The following is a 17,576-nucleotide window of genomic DNA, read 5'->3' as shown; positions in this document are numbered from 1 at the left end:
TAGAAACCAGGGTCTGAGCAGTTGGTGTGCTCATTGCTTCTGGAGTGACACTGTGTCTAGCCCTTTTTAATAGAACATCTTAACTAAACTTTTAGCATAAAAAGATGTTTTGAACTATAGGAAAGAAAATCAAATGTTTCTGACTTACTCATCCTTCCAGTTTCTTGCTTTTGAAATGAATGAGTCTGTTTATTCCTTTATCAGCCCAGACCTATGCTTTTATCTGTTCACTCAAGGATGATTGGTAATTGTCTAATGTTTCTCTCTTCTGATCTGTCCTGCATAACATCCATTTCATTCTTCTGTAGAATATTGTATACTGCCTATGTGACAGGAACTGTATTAGGTGTGTAGAATACACAGGGAAATGGAAACGTCAAGAAGTTCACAGTCTAATAGGAAAGATCTATATGAAAACCAAAATTTCAGTATGATTGGTGCAAAATAGAAATGCATAAACAGTGACTAAGTGTAAGAAATCAAAGAAGGCTTCAATAGAAGATATTTGTATATAGTATTGATGTAGTTATGAGAAGATTACAATGTGAAGAAGGGTAGATCTATTTATAGATTCTCATTGTTGGTGACCACTGGTTAAGTGTCCAGTTTGCATCTAGGTGGCAGTTACAAGTGCAAGTGTTATTAATAGAAGTCAGGAGTTGCCTGTGATTAGTGCTGAGAGCTTTCCTTTTTCCTGTATTCTGTGGTTTTTTTTTTTTTTTTTCCTGAATAGACTATTCTTTGCTTACACTGCTGCTGCTAAGTCACCTACTACCAGACTCCTCCATCCATGGGATTTTCCAGGCAGGAGTACTGGAGTGGGGTGCAATTGCCTTCTCCGCTAAAACTTTCTTTTTATGATGTCTCATCATTTCTGTTCTTTAACCTTTCAGTGAAAGATTATTTCTTTGAAAGATTGCTGCTGCTTCAGTCGTGTCCGACTCTGTGCGACCCCATAGACGGCAGCCCACCAGGCTCCTCTGTCCATGGGACTTTCCAGGCATGAGTACTGGAGTGGGGTGCCATTGCCTTCTCCGTTTGAAAGATTATTCTCCTGAAATTGTGTGGTTTAGAGGCCATGTAGGTTTACTGTATTTGTTTATATATCCATGCTTTTTGAATAAATCCAGTGTGTTTTATTACCAATGATTACACTTATTAAATGTCTGTATCATACTTGTTATGTGGTTATTAATACAAAGTTTGGTTCTTACTGTGTCTTAATAAAAACAGGGTGGTGAGAGGATTTGAGAGATGGTTAGAAATTGGGGCTCACTCATGTAGGTAGTACTCTAATTTTACATAATCTCCTTATAGCTAGAGATTGTCCCTCTTTTCATAGGAATTAGGAAGGATGTAGGGGGAAAAACCCCAGAAACTTGTATATGTTAACCAATTCAAAAACTTTAAGGAGTAAATAAAATATCTTTATTTCTGCACCCAGGAGTGAGAAGTAACTTATAGGAGTCTAGAAATTTTTTTTTATAAGTCCTCATCTTCCCAAGTATTTCTAGATTCCTAAGATGGCAATTAGACTTTATTTTCACTGTAAAAACAACAGAGGAATCAATGTTTAATTTATCTGACATCAAGCAATGGGTGTTTGACATAAATACACTTTCCATATATTTGTAGCCTACATCTTTAAGTGTCAGAACATGTTTATTTTAGCCATTTTATTTGTTGAAAGTAACAAAAATGTTAAACAGACTTAATGTTACATTTACAATTGTCTTTACCAAACACTTAATGTACAGGATTCTGTGTTATCACTGTTTCCTATCTTTTGGATATTTCTGTTTCTTTAAACATACAAATGCTTTTATACAGAAGTAACTGTATACTTAATGTTCAGTTCAGTTCAGTCACTCAGTTGTGTCTGACTCTTTGTGACCCCATGGACTGCAGCACACCAGGCTTCCCTGTCCATCACCAATTCCCGGAACCTACTCAAACTCATGTCCATTGCCTTGGTGATGCCATCCAACCATCTCATCCTCTGTCTTCCCCTTTTCCTCCTGCCTTCAATCTTTCCCAGCATTAGGGTCTTTTCCAATGAGTCAGCTCTTCGCATCAGGTAGCCAAAGTATTGGAGTTTCAGCTTCAGCATCAGTCCTTCCAGTGAACACCCAGGACTGATACCCTTTAGGATGGACTGGTTAGATCTCCTTGTAAAAGGGTATAAATGCAATGGGCCAGTGGTGCCTTTCAAATCAAGACCCTGATTAATTTTCCCAGATATTTTCATCATCGTATTCTTTTCCCCCTAAACTTCTAATGGCTCCTGTAGTCTGGCCATACTGTCTTTGTGTGTATGTGTAAATATGGTTTACTTGTCAGTACTTTTGGTAGCATTTTTGTCAGCAAACAGCCAAGTCAGTTTCCGTACAGTCTTATGATTATTTCATGTCTCTCAACTTTTGTTCATGCTGTTTTTGCTTTCTGCTCAGGAATTTTGAGGAAATTATTTATCTCTGTTCTTTTCTTAGCAGCTTATTTCTACTAGTCTCAGTGAATAGCATAATTGAATGTGTTTCCTTTGTGTTAGCAGGACTGAAACAGGTATCCTGGGAAGTCTGGGATATGTAATTTTAAACTTACTATCAAACTACAGAGGAGTTAGAGTGGATAACTTTTTTGTCATCAGTCTTACCCTTATATCGCTGCTTCTTATAGCTTACTCTTATTTTTCTATTCACCACATTTCCTAAATTGACTTTGCAAAAAACTTGTTAAACCACATGTATCTTTGTAAACTACCTAGTCCTTCTGGGCCTTGCTATACTTATCTGTAGCACTGGGGAACTTAGACAAGGTGATCTCTTAAGTGCCTTTTCAAATAAAGGCTTCTGTTTATGTTCATTTATTTATTCCTTCATTAAAAATATTTATTGAATGCCTAGTGTTTGGTTGATATGATCAGCAATGTAAGAGTTTCTACTGTCTGATAATAAAGTAATACATATTCTTCATTATCCAGGTTATATATTACTTCATTTGTAAAGTCTTACCTGACATTGTAGCCTTTATTATGTTGTCTTGCCCACAAATTCTTTCTGTACTTGTTAAAAAGTGTAGACATAGATTAACTTGTGTTTTGTTTAGGGATTTGATTATTTTGATTACCTAATATAATTGGGAGTACCTTGAAGAATGATACTTTTATAAACATTTAATATAGTGCCTGTCACATAGTAATTGTAATCATAATGATAACTGACATTTGTGAACACTAACTTTGAGGTAGGCATTGTTTTAAGTGCTTTACATATATGTGTTCCTTTAATTCTTACAAAATGTTTATGAGATGAATGCTTTTCATCTCCATTTTTGCAGATGAAGTAAAGCATACAAAGGTTAAATAAATTTCCTCAAGGTTATATTGCTGGTAAATGAAGCTGGGATATGAGCTCAGTCAGATTTCAAAATTCCATGCATTTACCCATTTTGCTGTAATGCTGAATTATATACTTGTTGAATGAATGGACTGTTTTCAATTTTAATATATATTGGTTACAGTTTTGGTATCTAGTTTGACTTCAGATAAAAGGCTAAGGATATTGCACTTTGAGGAGAATACTTTTTAAACAAGGACCAATAACTTTCTTAGCAAACTAAATATAATGAATGACTCCCACAATTAATAGTATTCAAATTATGTGCTTACACCTTGATGGATTTTAAATAGTATGTTTTTGAAAGAAAATTTATGATGTGCATAATACTTTTAGGTGAATTATGATTTGTATTGTGTCTTGATTACTGTTTTTTGCTCATTTTCAGTTGAGTGGTGATTTTATGCAATGGCTTCAAGCCACAGTTCTTCACCAGTGCCTCAAGGAAGCAGCAGTGATGTTTTCTTTAAAAAAGAGGTAGACCCGACAAAACACATTCGACCTGTGCAGTCACTGCCAGATGTGTGTCCCAAGGAACCCACAGGTAATGCTTTTGTTTTTTTTAAGGAATTTTATTGAGAATTTGTGATAGTTAGATAGTTAGATTAGAATAGTTAGATTCCATCTACTTAAAAGAGTAAATGTGAAAACTAGGATGACATATAATTTGGAAATAAATTGATTGGGAAATTGGAATATAGTTCTTTTTATACGTTTCCATAAAAGAAGTCACTTAGAGAAATTGAAAAACAAAATTGAAGATGAGGGTACAGATTGAAAGCTCTTCAGTTAAACATAGTACAGTCAATCCTCATTATTTGCAGAGTCTACATTTGCAAATTTATCTAATTCCTAAACCTTAATTGTACCCTCAAATCACTATTTGTGTCACTTTCGTGGTCATTTGCAGACATGCACAAAGGAGTGAAAATTTTGAATTGCCTGATGTACATGTTCCCACCTGAAATTGAACAAAGCAGCACTCTGCCTTCTTTCAGCTTTTAAGCTGTAGACACACGTCCCTTTTGTGGTCTGTTTAGTGCCACACTTTTTTGTATTTTTGCTGATGATTTTGCTGTTCAAAATGGTTTCCAAACATAGCACTGAAGTGCTTTCTAGTGTTTCTAAGCACTAGAGGGCTACATGAGGGAAATATGTTATGTAAGCTTTATTCAGGTATGGGTTATAGTGGTATTAGCCATGAGTACAGTGCTAAAGACTGAACAATATTTATTAAATAAAGTGTCTTTAAACAGAAACACACACAAAATAAGATTATATGTTGATTGGATGATGAAAGTTCCAGAGATTTGTAGGAGCATAACCCAGTATTATGCATAACCCATATAGAGAAGTGAAGAAGAACTAAAGAGCCTCTTGATAAAAGTGAAAGAGGAGAGTGAAAAAGTTGGCTTAAAGCTCAACATTTAGAAAACAAAGATCATGGCATCTGATCCCATCAGTTCAGTTCAGTCAGTTCAGTTCAGTTGCTCAGTCGTGTCTGACTCTTTGCGACCCCATGAATTGCAGCACGCCAGGCCTCCCTGTCCATCACCAACTCCCGGAGTTCACTCAGACCCATGTCCATCGAGTCGGTGATGCCATCCAGCCATCTCATCCTCTGTCATCCCCTTCTCCTCCTGCCCCCAATCCCTCCCAGCATCAGAGTCTTTTCCAATGAGTCAACTCTTCGCATGAGGTGGCCAAAGTATTGGAGTTTCAGCCTCAGTATCAGTCCTTCCAATGAACACCCAGGACTGGTATCCTTTAGGATGGACTGGTTGGATCTCCTTGCAGTCCAAGGGACTCCCAAGAGTCTTCTCCAGCACCACAGTTCAAAAGCATCAATTCTTCGGTGCTCAGCTTTCTTCGCAGTCCACCTCTCACGTCCACACATGACCACTGGAAAAACCATAGCCTTGACTAGACGGACTTTTGTTGGCAAAGTAATATCTCTGCTTTTTAATATGCTGTCTAGGTTGGTCATACCTTTCCTTCCAAGGAGTAAGCGTCTTTCAATTTCATGGCTGCAATCACCATCTGCAGTGATTTTGGAGCCCGAAAAAATAAAGTCTGACAATGTTTCCACTGTTTCCTCATCTATTTGCCATGAAGTGATGGGACCAGATGTCATGATCTTCATTTTCTGAATGTTGAGCTTTAAGCCAACTTTTTCACTCTCCTCTTTCACTTTCATCAAGAGGCTCTTTAGTTCCTCTTCACTTTCTGCCATAAGGGTGGTGTCATCTGCATATCTGAGGTTATTGATATTTCTCCCTACAATCTTGATTCCAGCTTGTGCTTCTTCCAGCCCAGTGTTTCTCATGATGTACTCTGCATATAAGTTAAATAAGCAGGGTGACAGTATATAGCCTTGACGTACTCCTTTTCCTATTTGGAACTAGTCTGTTGTTCCATGTTCAGTTCTAACTGTTGCTTCCTGACCTGCATACAAATTTCTCAAGAGGCAGATCAGGTGGTCTGGTATTCCCATCTCTTTCAGAATTTTCCACAGTTTATTGTGATCCATACAGTCAAAGTCTTTGGCATAGTCAATAAAGCAGAAATAGATGTTTTTCTGGAACTCTCTTGCTTTTTCGATGATCCAGCGGATGTTGGCTATTTGATCTCTGGTTCCTATGCCTTTTCTAAAACCAGCTTGAACATCTGGAAGTTCATGGTTCATGGCAAATAGATGGGGAAACAGTGGAAACAGTGGCTGAGTTTATTTTGGGGGGCTCCAAAATCATTGCAGATGGTGACTGCAGCCATGAAATTAAAAGACACTTACTCCTTGGAAGAAAAGTTATGACCAACCCAGGCAGCATATTAAAAAGCAGAGACATTACTTTGCCAACAAAGGTCTATCTAGTCAAGGCTATGGTTTTTCCAGTGGTCATGTATGGATCTGAGAGTTGGACTGTGAAGAAAGCTGAGCGCCAAAGAATTGATGCTTTTGAACTGTGGTGTTGGAGAAGACTCTTGTGAGTCCCTTGGACTGCAAGGAGATCCAACCAGTCCATCCTAAAGGAGACCAGTCCTGAATATTCATTGGAAGGACTGGTGTTGAAGCTGAAACTCCAATACTTTGGCCACCTGATGCGAAGAGCTGACTCATTTGAACAGACCCTAATGCTGGGAAAGATTGAAGGCGAGAGGAGAAGGGGACAACAGAAGATGAGATGGTTGGATGGCATCACTGACTCAATGGACATGAGTTTGAGTAGAATGGAAGTTGGTGATGGACAGGGAGGCCTGGTGTGCTGCAGTCCATGGGGTCACAAAGAGTCAGACACGACTGAGTGCCTGAACTGAACTGTGTATTTCCCATGGGAGCAAAGGTTCATTGTTTGCTTATTATATGTTCTAGTGACTTTATAGAACAAACCGAGTAATGAGAACCAACTGCATGTTTTTCTTTCCTCTATGGTTAATGTTACAGCAGCATTTCAGTTATCTAATTATAAGCTGCAAAAAAGGATATTGGAACCTGGTCTGCCATAAAACAATAGAAAAATATGCCTACCCATGAAAAAATCTGGAGTAATAAAGAACAGAAGATATACAGTAGAAGGTAGAAGAGTTTTGATGTTGAAAAAAAAGTTTTTGAGAAAAGATAAATTTCCTTAATTGTACATTAAGGAAAGAGATTAATGAAAGACTTTCTTCACCCCACTGTTCAATTATAACCCTCAAATTTTGTATATCCTTTATCTTGTACATATTTTTCCTCCCCTTTGGCAGTTGATATTGAAAGCTGAAGGTTAAGACAATTGTTATGGGAGGGAAAGTTTAATTGCTTTGTATAATCTAAACATCTTTTTTTCTAGAATGTACTTTCAAACATAAAACTTACTTTACAAAGTTCTCTTGTTTACTTTTTGCAGGTGATTCAAGTAGTTTATGTGTTGCCCCATCTCTAGTTACAGATCAACATAGATGGACTATATATCATTCCAAAGTAAATCTCCCAGCAGCATTAAATGATCCTAGATTAGCAAAAAGAGAATCTGACTTCTTCACAAAAACATGGGGATTGGACTTTGTGGACACTGAAGTCATACCTTCATTCTACCTCCCACAGATCAGCAAGGAACATTTTACAGTGTATCAACAGGAAATCTCTCAGGTAATATCTAATCTTTAAGTAATAGGTCAAAAGTGAAACGTTTCTTGTTTGATTTATTCTGCCAGTTGTGAGGTAGTATCTCATTGTGGTTTTAATTTGCTTTTCCCTGATGATTACTGATGGTGAACATCTTTTCATGTGTCTGTTGACCATTTGTATGTCTTCTTCACATGGCTCCTGTGGGGTTGTGACTCAGCCAGTGGCTGTGGGCCTACTGGAGGGATGGGGCTGAGTCCCCATGTGGCTGTCTGCTCAGCCTGGGGTGGGCTCAGGGCTGGGTTCCCAGTACTAACAGACTAGACGGAGGGTTCCAAAACGGTGCTTACCAGCACTGGTGTCATTGCAGTACAGCGTGCTCCCAAAATGTCTGCTCCCATTATCTCCATTTTCTAGAGGCATCCCAGTTGCCTCCTGCCTCTTTCAAGTTTATCCAGTGACTTTCGAGCAAGCTCCTTTCAGATAGCTGTCTATGGCTAGGTCTCAGAGCATATGAGATTTTGTAAACAGCCTTTCAGAGCAGAGTCTCTGTTTCCTATAGCTCTCCAGCTGTCCTGAACATAAGATCCTCTAGTTTTTAAAGTCACACATTCTGGAGGCTCATCTTCCCTGTGCAGGACCCTGGACTGGGGAACCTGAAGTGGGGTTCAGACCCCTTGCTCCTTGGGGAGGACCTGTGTGATTGTGATATTTCTCCCATTTTTGGGTCCCTGACCTACAGGTATGGGTCATACTTTCACCTCTCCTACCTGTGTTGTTGTGGTTTCTTTTCTGTGTCTTTATATTGTGAAAAATCTTTTCTGCTATTCTTCAGGTTCTCATTAATAGTTACTCTGTAAATAATTGTAATTGTGGTGTGTCTGTGGGAGGAGGTGAGTTCAGATTCTACTTCCCCATCTTGGCCACCTCCACTAGTGGTTTTAAATGGTAAATTTTTTGTTATGTATATTTCACCACAAAAGAAATAGACAAGGGATCTGAACAGGCATTTCACCAAAGAAGAGATGCAGATGGCTAGTAAGCATATGACGGAGAAGGCAATGGCACCCCACTCCAGTACTCTTGCCTGGAAAATCCTATGGATGGAGGAGCCTGGTAGGCTGCAGTCCGTGGGGTCGCTAAGTGTCGGACACGACTGAGTGACTTGACTTTCACTTTTCACTTTCCTGCATTGGAGAAGGAAATGGCAACCCACTCCAGTGTTCTTACCTGGAGAATCCCAGGGATGGGGGAGCCTGGTGGGCTGCCGTCTCTGGGGTTACACAGAGTCGGACATGACTGAAGCAACTTAGCAGCAGTAAGCATATGATGGAGAAGGCAATGGCACCCCACTCCAGTACTCTCGCCTGGAAAATCCTATGGATAGAGGAGCCTGGTGGGCTGCAGTCCATGGGGTCGCTGAGAGTCGGACAGGACTGAGCGACTTCACTTTCACTTTTCACTTTCATGCATTGGAGAAGGAAATGGCAACCCACTCCAGTGTTCTTACCTGGAGAATCCCAGGGATGGGGGAGCCTGGTGGGCTGCCGTCTCTGGGGTCACACAGAGTCGGACACGACTGAAGCGACTTAGCAACAGCAGCAGCAGTAAGCATATGAAAAGTTGTCCAATATCATCTGTCAGTCAGGAACTGCAAATTAAAATGAGGTGCCATTACATGTCTTTTAGAATGATGAAAATCCAAAAAGCTGTCAAGACCAAAAGCTGGCAAAGATGTGACTAATAGGAACTCTTATTCATTGTACGTAGGAATGTAAAATGGTACAGCCACTTTGGAAGATAGTTCCAGAATACTGCCATCAGAATTCTGAATATTACTAACCCAGCATTATTTTTCCTTACCACATTGCACTTTCCCATATGTCCTATGTATGGTATTTGAAAGATAACAGTGTTAGTGGTCATCTAATCTGAAATCAGAGTGGAGTTTCTTTCTGACTTTTTTTTTTGGATTCAGAGGATGTATTAACTAATAATTTGTCTTTCTATTTTGGGTGTATAGGTTTAAAATTTTTCTTCCTTATTTTGAAAAAGTTGCTTAAAAAAAATTTGGCTGTGTTGGGTCTTCGTTGCAGCATTCGGGATCTTCCTTTGCAGTACATGGATGCTTCAGGGAGGCATGCAGGCTTGAGCTTCTCTTTAGTTGTGGGTGGGTGCCAGTGTGAGGGGTTTCAGTAGTTGCAGCTCACAGGCTTAGGTGCTCCAAGGCACATGGGATTTTAGTTCCTCCACAGGGATTGAACCCATATCCCCCTGTGTTAGAAGGCAGATTCTTAACCATTAGTCCACCAGGGAAGTACCCCCATTGATTTCTGTTATAAAAATAAGGGTTTTTTTAATTGACTTTTCCACTTCATTCCAAATTTATGGAGATTTTGCTGTAACTGTATAAAATGGGTAAGTATATAGACATTCATGCATCTAAGTGATATTTGGTTTATTAAGCATACTTGTTACTTGTATTTAAGTTCAAGAGGCTAGTGATATCATATTAGAAAATTTTAGAACTTATTTGGTATATCCTGATATTCTGTTGTTAAATATTTTAATGCTCTGAATACTCATATTGCCACATAGCATTGATAATATTTATTTGTCTTCTAAATAGAGAGAAAAGATTCATGAGAGATGCAAGAATATTTGTCCTCCTAAAGATACCTTTGACAGAACTCTCTTACATACTCATGGTAAGAATATTTGCTGTTTGTAGCATAGCATAAATATTAATGAACAGAATCTTAATTTGGGGACCTTGTTAACTGTAATATCTAATTTTTATTTCTAGCGAAATTTCTATAGCCTACAATCATAATCTTTTGTAAAACTGTTAAAAAGAAAAATCATGGATCTGATGGTAGTGTTATCCTTCAGTTCAACAAATACTTTTTTAATATTCAGGTACTTTGTACTTTGCTTGTTGCCTAAAAATACAGGAATAAGAAATAGTCCCTATCCTCATGAAGCTGATGGTTTCCTGAACAAGGTTAAACAAACCAATTGCAGCACTGTATATTGAACAATAAGTTCAGCATGGTAATATTGTAAAGAGTTCCTAACTTAGGTTTATGAAAACTCCTAGTTAATGAGGATTGTCTGTGTTTTAAACTATCAAGAAATATTTATGTGGAAAAAGGCATTCCAGGAAAGGAAACAGTTTATGCAAAGTCTTAGCATATTCTAGACCTGCAAGAACTTAGTATGCTGGCTCTACTGTGAACCAGAAATGAGCTGAAGAAGTAGGTAGGAGTCAGATCATGAAGAGCCTTGTGTATCATGCTAAGGAATTTTTCTTTTCTAAAAGTAGTGTAGAGCTCCAAAATATTTTAAATCAGACATGCTCAGAGTTGTGATTATTCATTTCACTGTAAAAACAGTTGTGGATAGTAAATTTATAGATGATAAAACTGGAGGCAAGAAGAAAGTTGAAGGCTATTGCCATAATACAACTGAGGAATCATGTGTCCCTAATAGCAGTTATAATGAAGATGGAGAAAAAATTAGATCTTTAAGATATGCCTCAGAAATGGATACACAAGTTTTGGTTGTCAATCGTTCGTTAGTAATGGAGCAAGATGGTTAAAGATGATTCCCAGATTTTTTACTTGGACAGCTGGCCAGGTGAGAGGTACAGTTTGGTGAGAGAGGTGATATTGGAAGAGCAGGAATTCTGGAGGAGATGGAGGGTGGTTTAATTGAAGTTTTGCAGAGAAGGAGAAGTCTGTTATTTAACCCGAAGCTCAGGAAAGAGATCTAGGCTGGAGATACCAAGTATAATAGATGTTATCATAGACCACATGCTGGCCAATAGCATGGTAGCTGAATCCAAGGGCCTAGGTGGGATCACCTAGGAAGATGTGAGTAGTAAGGAGAAAAGAATGATAGAACAGAAAGCTGTCACATTTAAATGGCAGTAGAAGATGAGGTACTTGGAGACTAAAAAGTAGTAGTCAGAGAGTAGGAGAGTCAACCAAGAGAGAGTTCCACCTTAGAAATAAAAAGTAGCTAGAATTTCAAAGAAATGTGAATGATTAGTCCACAGTGTCAGAATACTTCAGGGATAGAGCAAGTTGGCACAATGAGAAGTCTCTATGGATTTGGCGATTTGGGAGATCTTAGGGAGAACATTTAGACTGAAGTAGTGGTTTCACTTTTCACTTTCATGCATTGGAGAAGGAAATGGCAACCCACTCCAGTGTTCTTGCCTGGAGAATCCCAGGGACGGGGGAGCCTGGTGGGCTGCCGTCTATGGGGTCACACAGAGTCGGACACGACTGAAGCAACGCAGCAGCAGCAGCAGCAGCAGTAGTTACAGAAATGTCAATAGTGTGTGCTAAAGGAGCAAGTATAAAAGTAAGAAGGGGAGACTGCCAGTATAAATGTGACTTGAAGATCTGAGATGTAAAGTTTTGACTAGAGGGAACAGAATCCTTCTAGTTTGTTTCTATTAGTAGTTGTGGTAGAAGGATGTTTTTGCAAGGCCAGGATTAGATGAGGCAAGAGAGATATTTGCATAATCCTGAGGGTGAGTGCTTCCTGAAATTTGCACCTGAGATTCTCCTTTGCCTTAGTCTACACTAGGCCCTGGGTTTTATCTTTCTTCATCATCATCATCATTTTTTTTTTTTTTTGATGGAAGAGAACTGAGCATGTTTGTATGGTAAGAGGAAAGGCCTTCTAAAAGGTTGCAAGTATGGAGAGGCAGGGTAGTTGATGAAGTGAACTCAGAGAAGAGGCAGGAGAGGATGGAGTCTAAGTACAGAAAGCTGAGTTTGGAAAGGAGGGTGCCTTGTCTTGAGATCTGATTAGAAGACGAAGATGAAGGAGGTTCATTTTCAAGAAGCTTGTAGATGATACAAATTAAGATGTCTAAGAAGAAAACTAATATGGTATTAAAAAAAACTTTGATCAAAGAAATTCTGGATGGGATGGTAGATATTTTGAACAATAAAAATAGTATTTCTGTAAGATAGTACCAAGCTTTCTGTGTCCATTTTAAAAAGATTTGAAACGTATTTAGTTGTTTTATTGCTACTATACAATTGATAAAAATTATTTGAAACATGTCTTATTCAGCACTTTGCCTACTACTAGACATAAGGAGGTGTTTATTTATTGAAGAAAGAAACTTAAGTGGTTATTTAGTTGTGACCTAGTATAGTGTTGAATCTGTCAAAATATATTTTATGGAAATAAAGTGAAAACAAGTTTTAAAAAATCATATTTTTCCTTTTCTTTTTAAAAATAGATAAATCCAGGACAGATCTGGAGCAAGTACCTAAGGTAACAAAGCCTGAAAAATGAGAATACAGCTTTTTAATATTTGATCTTTAATTTTGTCTTGAAAGAAACTTTCACTGGGCTGTTTTCTGATGCTTTGACCACTTTGATTTTTCTGGGACTTTATTGCATCACTTTTATTTGCTCTGTTTTGCATTATCAGTCTCTTCTTTATCACCAAAAACTACAAGTATATTTAAATCTCGTCATTAAAAAAAAAATTTGATCTTATTGCATCCTCAGTTGCTCAGTCATATCTGACTCTCTGCAACCCCATGGACTGTAGCCTGCCATGTTCCTCTGTCTGTGGAATTTTTCAGGCAAGAATACTGGAGCAGGTTGCCATTTCCTCTTCCAGGGGATCTTCCAACCCAGAGACTGAACCCGCATCTCCTGCATCTCCTTCATTGGCAGGCCAATTCTTTACCACTGAGCCACCTGGGAAGCCCCCACTGATCTTATTACCCCACCAAATTATTAGAGATATTTTCTTTGTATGAAAATTTGTGTAGAGGCATGTAATAGATGAATGTGTTTTTGTTTTCTGGGGAAAGAGTCCATTGCATTCGTCAGATTCTCAGAGGTCTATATTGCTTTTTAGGGTGAGAAGAGACAGAAAGATGAAAGAAACAGGAAAGGGCAGTCATGTTTAAAGTTCTTTGATTTCTACAAAACAAAATTCAAACTCTGTAATTTAAGGCCCTTAATTATTCATTTCCATCATAGTCATACTCTTAACTTTTGCCTACTAATCTTAGACATTCTTTATTTTTTCTTTTTTACACATTTTTTACTTCAGACTTTTTGCTGGCTTCATGCTTTATTTGCACTGTTCCTTTAGCCTGAAAGACTTTTACCTCTTCATATCTTATCTTGTATAGTTTCTTGCTTAAATGGCAACTTGTATGAATACATTTCCCCCCAAATGAAGATCATTGGACCCTTTGCCAAACTCTCATAGCATTTTATCTAGATCCCTACTGTCCCTTTTAAGACATTTGTCACTCTTTTCCTTATAAAATATTTATGTATATGTTTTATCACATCTTTGTGGTGAAAGATCCTTGAGATTAGGATCTCTGTAATAATTTAGCTTTGTTTCCACCTTAGTGCCTAGCATAAGAATAAATCATCATAAACATGTATTGAATTAATCAATCCTTTTAGTTATACTAGAGGGATTAGAAAATATACTCATGTCCCTAGTTAGATTTCCCAATCATCAGTTAGTTCAGTTCAGTTGCTCAGTCATGTCCGACTCTTTGTGACCCCATGGACTATACAGTCCATGGAATTCTCTAGACCAGAATACTGGAGTGGGTAGCCTTTCCCTTCTCCAGGGGATCTTCCCAACACAGGGATGAAACCCAGGTCTCCTGCATTGCAGGTGGATTCTTTACCAGCTGAACTGTAAGGTAAGCCCCTTGTGTTTAGAGATGGGGTTAAATAAATAAATTTTGTAAAGTATGAGGTAAATAAAGCTCTTTATACCTTTCTAAGAGAGTTTGGTCTGTCAGTCATGGGAATTCACTGAGAAATTTAAAAAGAGAACTTGATTATAATAGTTACAGTTGCATTTTAATGGTATGTCTGACGGTAGTATAAAGCATGGATTAGGGAAGGATATCGGTAAGTAGCCATTTGCTGTAATCCAGAGATAGATTTTTATATACATAGCTTGTTATGGCAACCCACTCCAGTACTCTTGCCTGGAAAATCCCATGGATGGAGGAGCCTGGTAGGCTGCAGTCCATGGGGTCACTAACAGTTGGATATGACTGAGCAACTTCACTTTCACTTTTCACTTTCATGCATTGGAGGAGGAAATGGCAACCCACTCCAGTGTTCTTGCCTGGAAAATCCCAGGGACGGCGGGGCCTGGTGGGCTGCCGTCTATGGGATCGCACAGAGTCAGACACGACTGAAGCAACTTAGCAGCAGCAGCTTGTTATCACTTCCTTTTTCTGTATATGTCTGAGATTCAAGTTAATTATTTTAATGAAGGGGATATTATATGTAAAGAAAATGTTTATCTAATTGAGGGAAATGCATTTTTTTATTAGATTTTTATGAAACCAGATTTTGCCTTGGACGATTCCTTAACTTTTAATTCAGTTTTACCATGGTCTCATTTTAATACTGCTGGTGGAAAAGGAAATCGTGATGCAGCTTCCTCAAAGTTGCTGCAAGAAAAGGTAATTTTTATTTTTTCCATGTAGAAAACTATTTTAATCAAATGATACAATTGGGTTAGCCAAAAAATTCATTCAGATTTTTTGTGATATCATACAGAAAAACCTGAATGAACATTTTGGCCAACCCAATATTTGTGTGTGTTCATAATTAGTTATTTAGTAAGCACTAATTCCTTTAATTTCATCCTTATTGTTACTGATAATTTGAACCCTTTAAATCTTAACTGATAAAGTAACAGTATTTTGTTTCAATACAATACCAGTTGTTCTGTTGAAAAGGAAAAGCTTATTGTCTGAGTGCTTCTTATCCAAATCAGCAGTGACAGAAATTCAGATGAAAGGATGTAGTAGATAATGCAATTAATTGTTTTACATTTATTCCAAACAATATATTGGCTAATTTTATATTCTTTATGATTTAAATCACAGAAAATGAACTTTTCCTAAGAAACTGTTTTTCCTCCTTTACACATAGTAATGATGATTCTTTTGAAGCAAAAATATCATAGTTAAAAATTAGTGTTCATTTAGCTTTGCAAAGCTTTGCAAAGCCTAGCCTTTTGCATGTCTGCAGTTTTTCAAAATCTTATATATAATGTTCTATATTTCAGAAGTCAACACCTGAAAGTCATTTAAAATGTAAAACTTTAAACAGAACTCACATATCAAGACTCTTGTAAAACTGGAATAGGAAGTAAAGACCTTTGATCTCTGTTCTTTCCTAGCACTCAAGTTTAGAACATTTCTGAAACTGACTGTGGTTCCTAAACTGAGATGAAGCATTCCGTTATAGTCTAATGACAGCTCTTGGCAGTCTGAAAGCTTGTCTCATGTGGGTTATTCAATAAGTTGGGTCTAGTCCTCTTCAACTGAAGAAAGGGCGACTTAGGAAAGGAGAAGAAATGTGAGGAAAGAATTATGAGTATGCCTTCCCCATAGTTGAAAACGAGTTCCCTTTTTTTTTTTTTTGGCAACATTTCCATCTATGAAGGTTTTCCTTGAGTAAAAATAAATTCATAAATCTTAGGAAAAGGATAGATTTATGGACATAGACTCAGTCCCAGACTGCTTTTTTACATTCCAAGTATATCCCGTTGTATACCTTAAAAGAGAAAAATAACAGAAGCCAATAAAAATTTCATCAATCTATACAAATGCTTTTATGAATACTTTAAAAAATTGTTCCCTTTATAGAATTTTTAATAGGAAATGAATTATGAAAATATTATGTCTTTGAAAAGAATATATCAATGGAATATTGATAAATTGCAAAAATCTTTGAAACTCAAATGAAATACTTTTCTTATGCTAAATGTTAAGAGTGACTAATGGATTTTTTTTTTTTTTTTGGTAAGTTGCAAAATCAGCTTTGTTACTTTTACATTTTGTTTCCTTCTCATTCTGCTCTATTCTTAGAAAAGGAATGGAAAACAGGATTCGAAGACAGGATTCAAACTTACTATATGATTGATGACAGTTGTTTTATCTTGCTAGTTTTAAAGAGGGGATGCTAGCAAGGATTAGAGAAATTTATATCTTATCGTAGTGCTGCTATCCAAAGTTGTGTTCTGCGATGAGATTAACAGAGTTCGGTTTAGAATGTAAATCATTGTACTGTTTCCTTCATTAAGAAAGTCTTTCCATGAAAAATTCTAGCAAAGTTCCTCTTTTCGTCTTGGACCTCTTGAACAGTTCACAAACTGGCAGCAGCATATGGACTGCATTTCGAGTAGCACTGTCTTAAAGGAGTTACTCGTTCTCCATTTTCTGAAAATTGAGTTACTTTAGCTTGTGATGTAACTAAGTACTTTCATCTCCTTATTGCTTTTTAGGTAAATAAATGAGCAGTCATTGAGGATAAAAAGAACAACAGCAAAAGAGTATAAATGCAAGAGATTTAAACTATAAAAGAATGTCTTGTTTGTAATCTATTTATTAATATATTATTGAAGGAGCCTTATTGAAGATATGCATCATCCTGCATAGTTTTAAGGAAACAAGCTTGGTGACCAAATAATCTCTTAATTTTATGAGTCCTAAATGTAGAAAGCCCATTAACCCTTTAACACTGTGAATTCTGAGATGTTCAGAGATAATTCTTGAAGTTTGAGCTATGGGTTGAAGACTCTAAAAGTAAAAAAGTGAGAGACAAATAGAAAGATAATATAGCCAAAAAAAGACATATGCAGTTTTGAAGGAAGAAAAGACAACTCAAATTTTAGGACTCCATATTTGAAATTAGAAAGCATTTTTAATATATGTTACTCTAGGAATTAATTTTGATAGTGTTACTGACAAACTATATATGAATTAATTGTTTCAGGCTTCTATCAGTCATTTAAGAGGAAAGCACATTGGAAATAACGTGGATTTTATGAATTGATAAAAGAATAATTGCTGAAATGTAAAATAAACAGCCCTGGGGGAGAAAAAGATCCAAATGAATTCTGGTACATTCTACAATTAGTGACTTGATCACCAATCTGTCTTTCATGAATTCTGTAGTGTTTTGAGGCAGCATGGTGCAGTAGAAAGAACTTCAGTTTTTGAGTTAGACAAACCTGAACTCAAATTTCAGTTTTT

At 37.2% G+C, this 17,576-nt stretch overlaps 1 protein-coding gene across 4 annotated transcripts in view; it reads left to right on the top strand.

The window, feature by feature from the left end:
- The window catches only part of VPS54 (VPS54, GARP complex subunit), a 102,611-nt gene that overhangs the window by 22,096 nt on the left and 62,939 nt on the right, over window positions 1-17,576 (top strand). For 2 of the 4 annotated variants that reach the window (XR_003513392.1, XM_027555620.1), the window contains exons 2-6: window positions 3,784-3,939; window positions 7,283-7,524; window positions 10,130-10,208; window positions 12,767-12,801; window positions 14,862-14,993. Coding sequence is in view for 3 of the 4 variants with exons in the window: in XM_027555620.1 (XP_027411421.1) it covers window positions 3,804-3,939; window positions 7,283-7,524; window positions 10,130-10,208; window positions 12,767-12,801; window positions 14,862-14,993 (624 nt within the window). In the remaining variant the exon portion in view is untranslated. The remainder of the gene's footprint in view (window positions 1-3,783; window positions 3,940-7,282; window positions 7,525-10,129; window positions 10,209-12,766; window positions 12,802-14,861; window positions 14,994-17,576) is intronic. The other 2 variants (XM_027555622.1, XM_027555621.1) reach the window with 2 other exon arrangements.

The sequence above is a fragment of the Bos indicus x Bos taurus genome, chromosome 11, assembly GCF_003369695.1.
Source record: "Bos indicus x Bos taurus breed Angus x Brahman F1 hybrid chromosome 11, Bos_hybrid_MaternalHap_v2.0, whole genome shotgun sequence".
Classification (NCBI taxonomy): Eukaryota; Metazoa; Chordata; class Mammalia; order Artiodactyla; family Bovidae; genus Bos; species Bos indicus x Bos taurus.
Note: the sequence above shows the minus strand (reverse complement) of the source record. Positions and strands in the feature narration are given on the sequence as shown.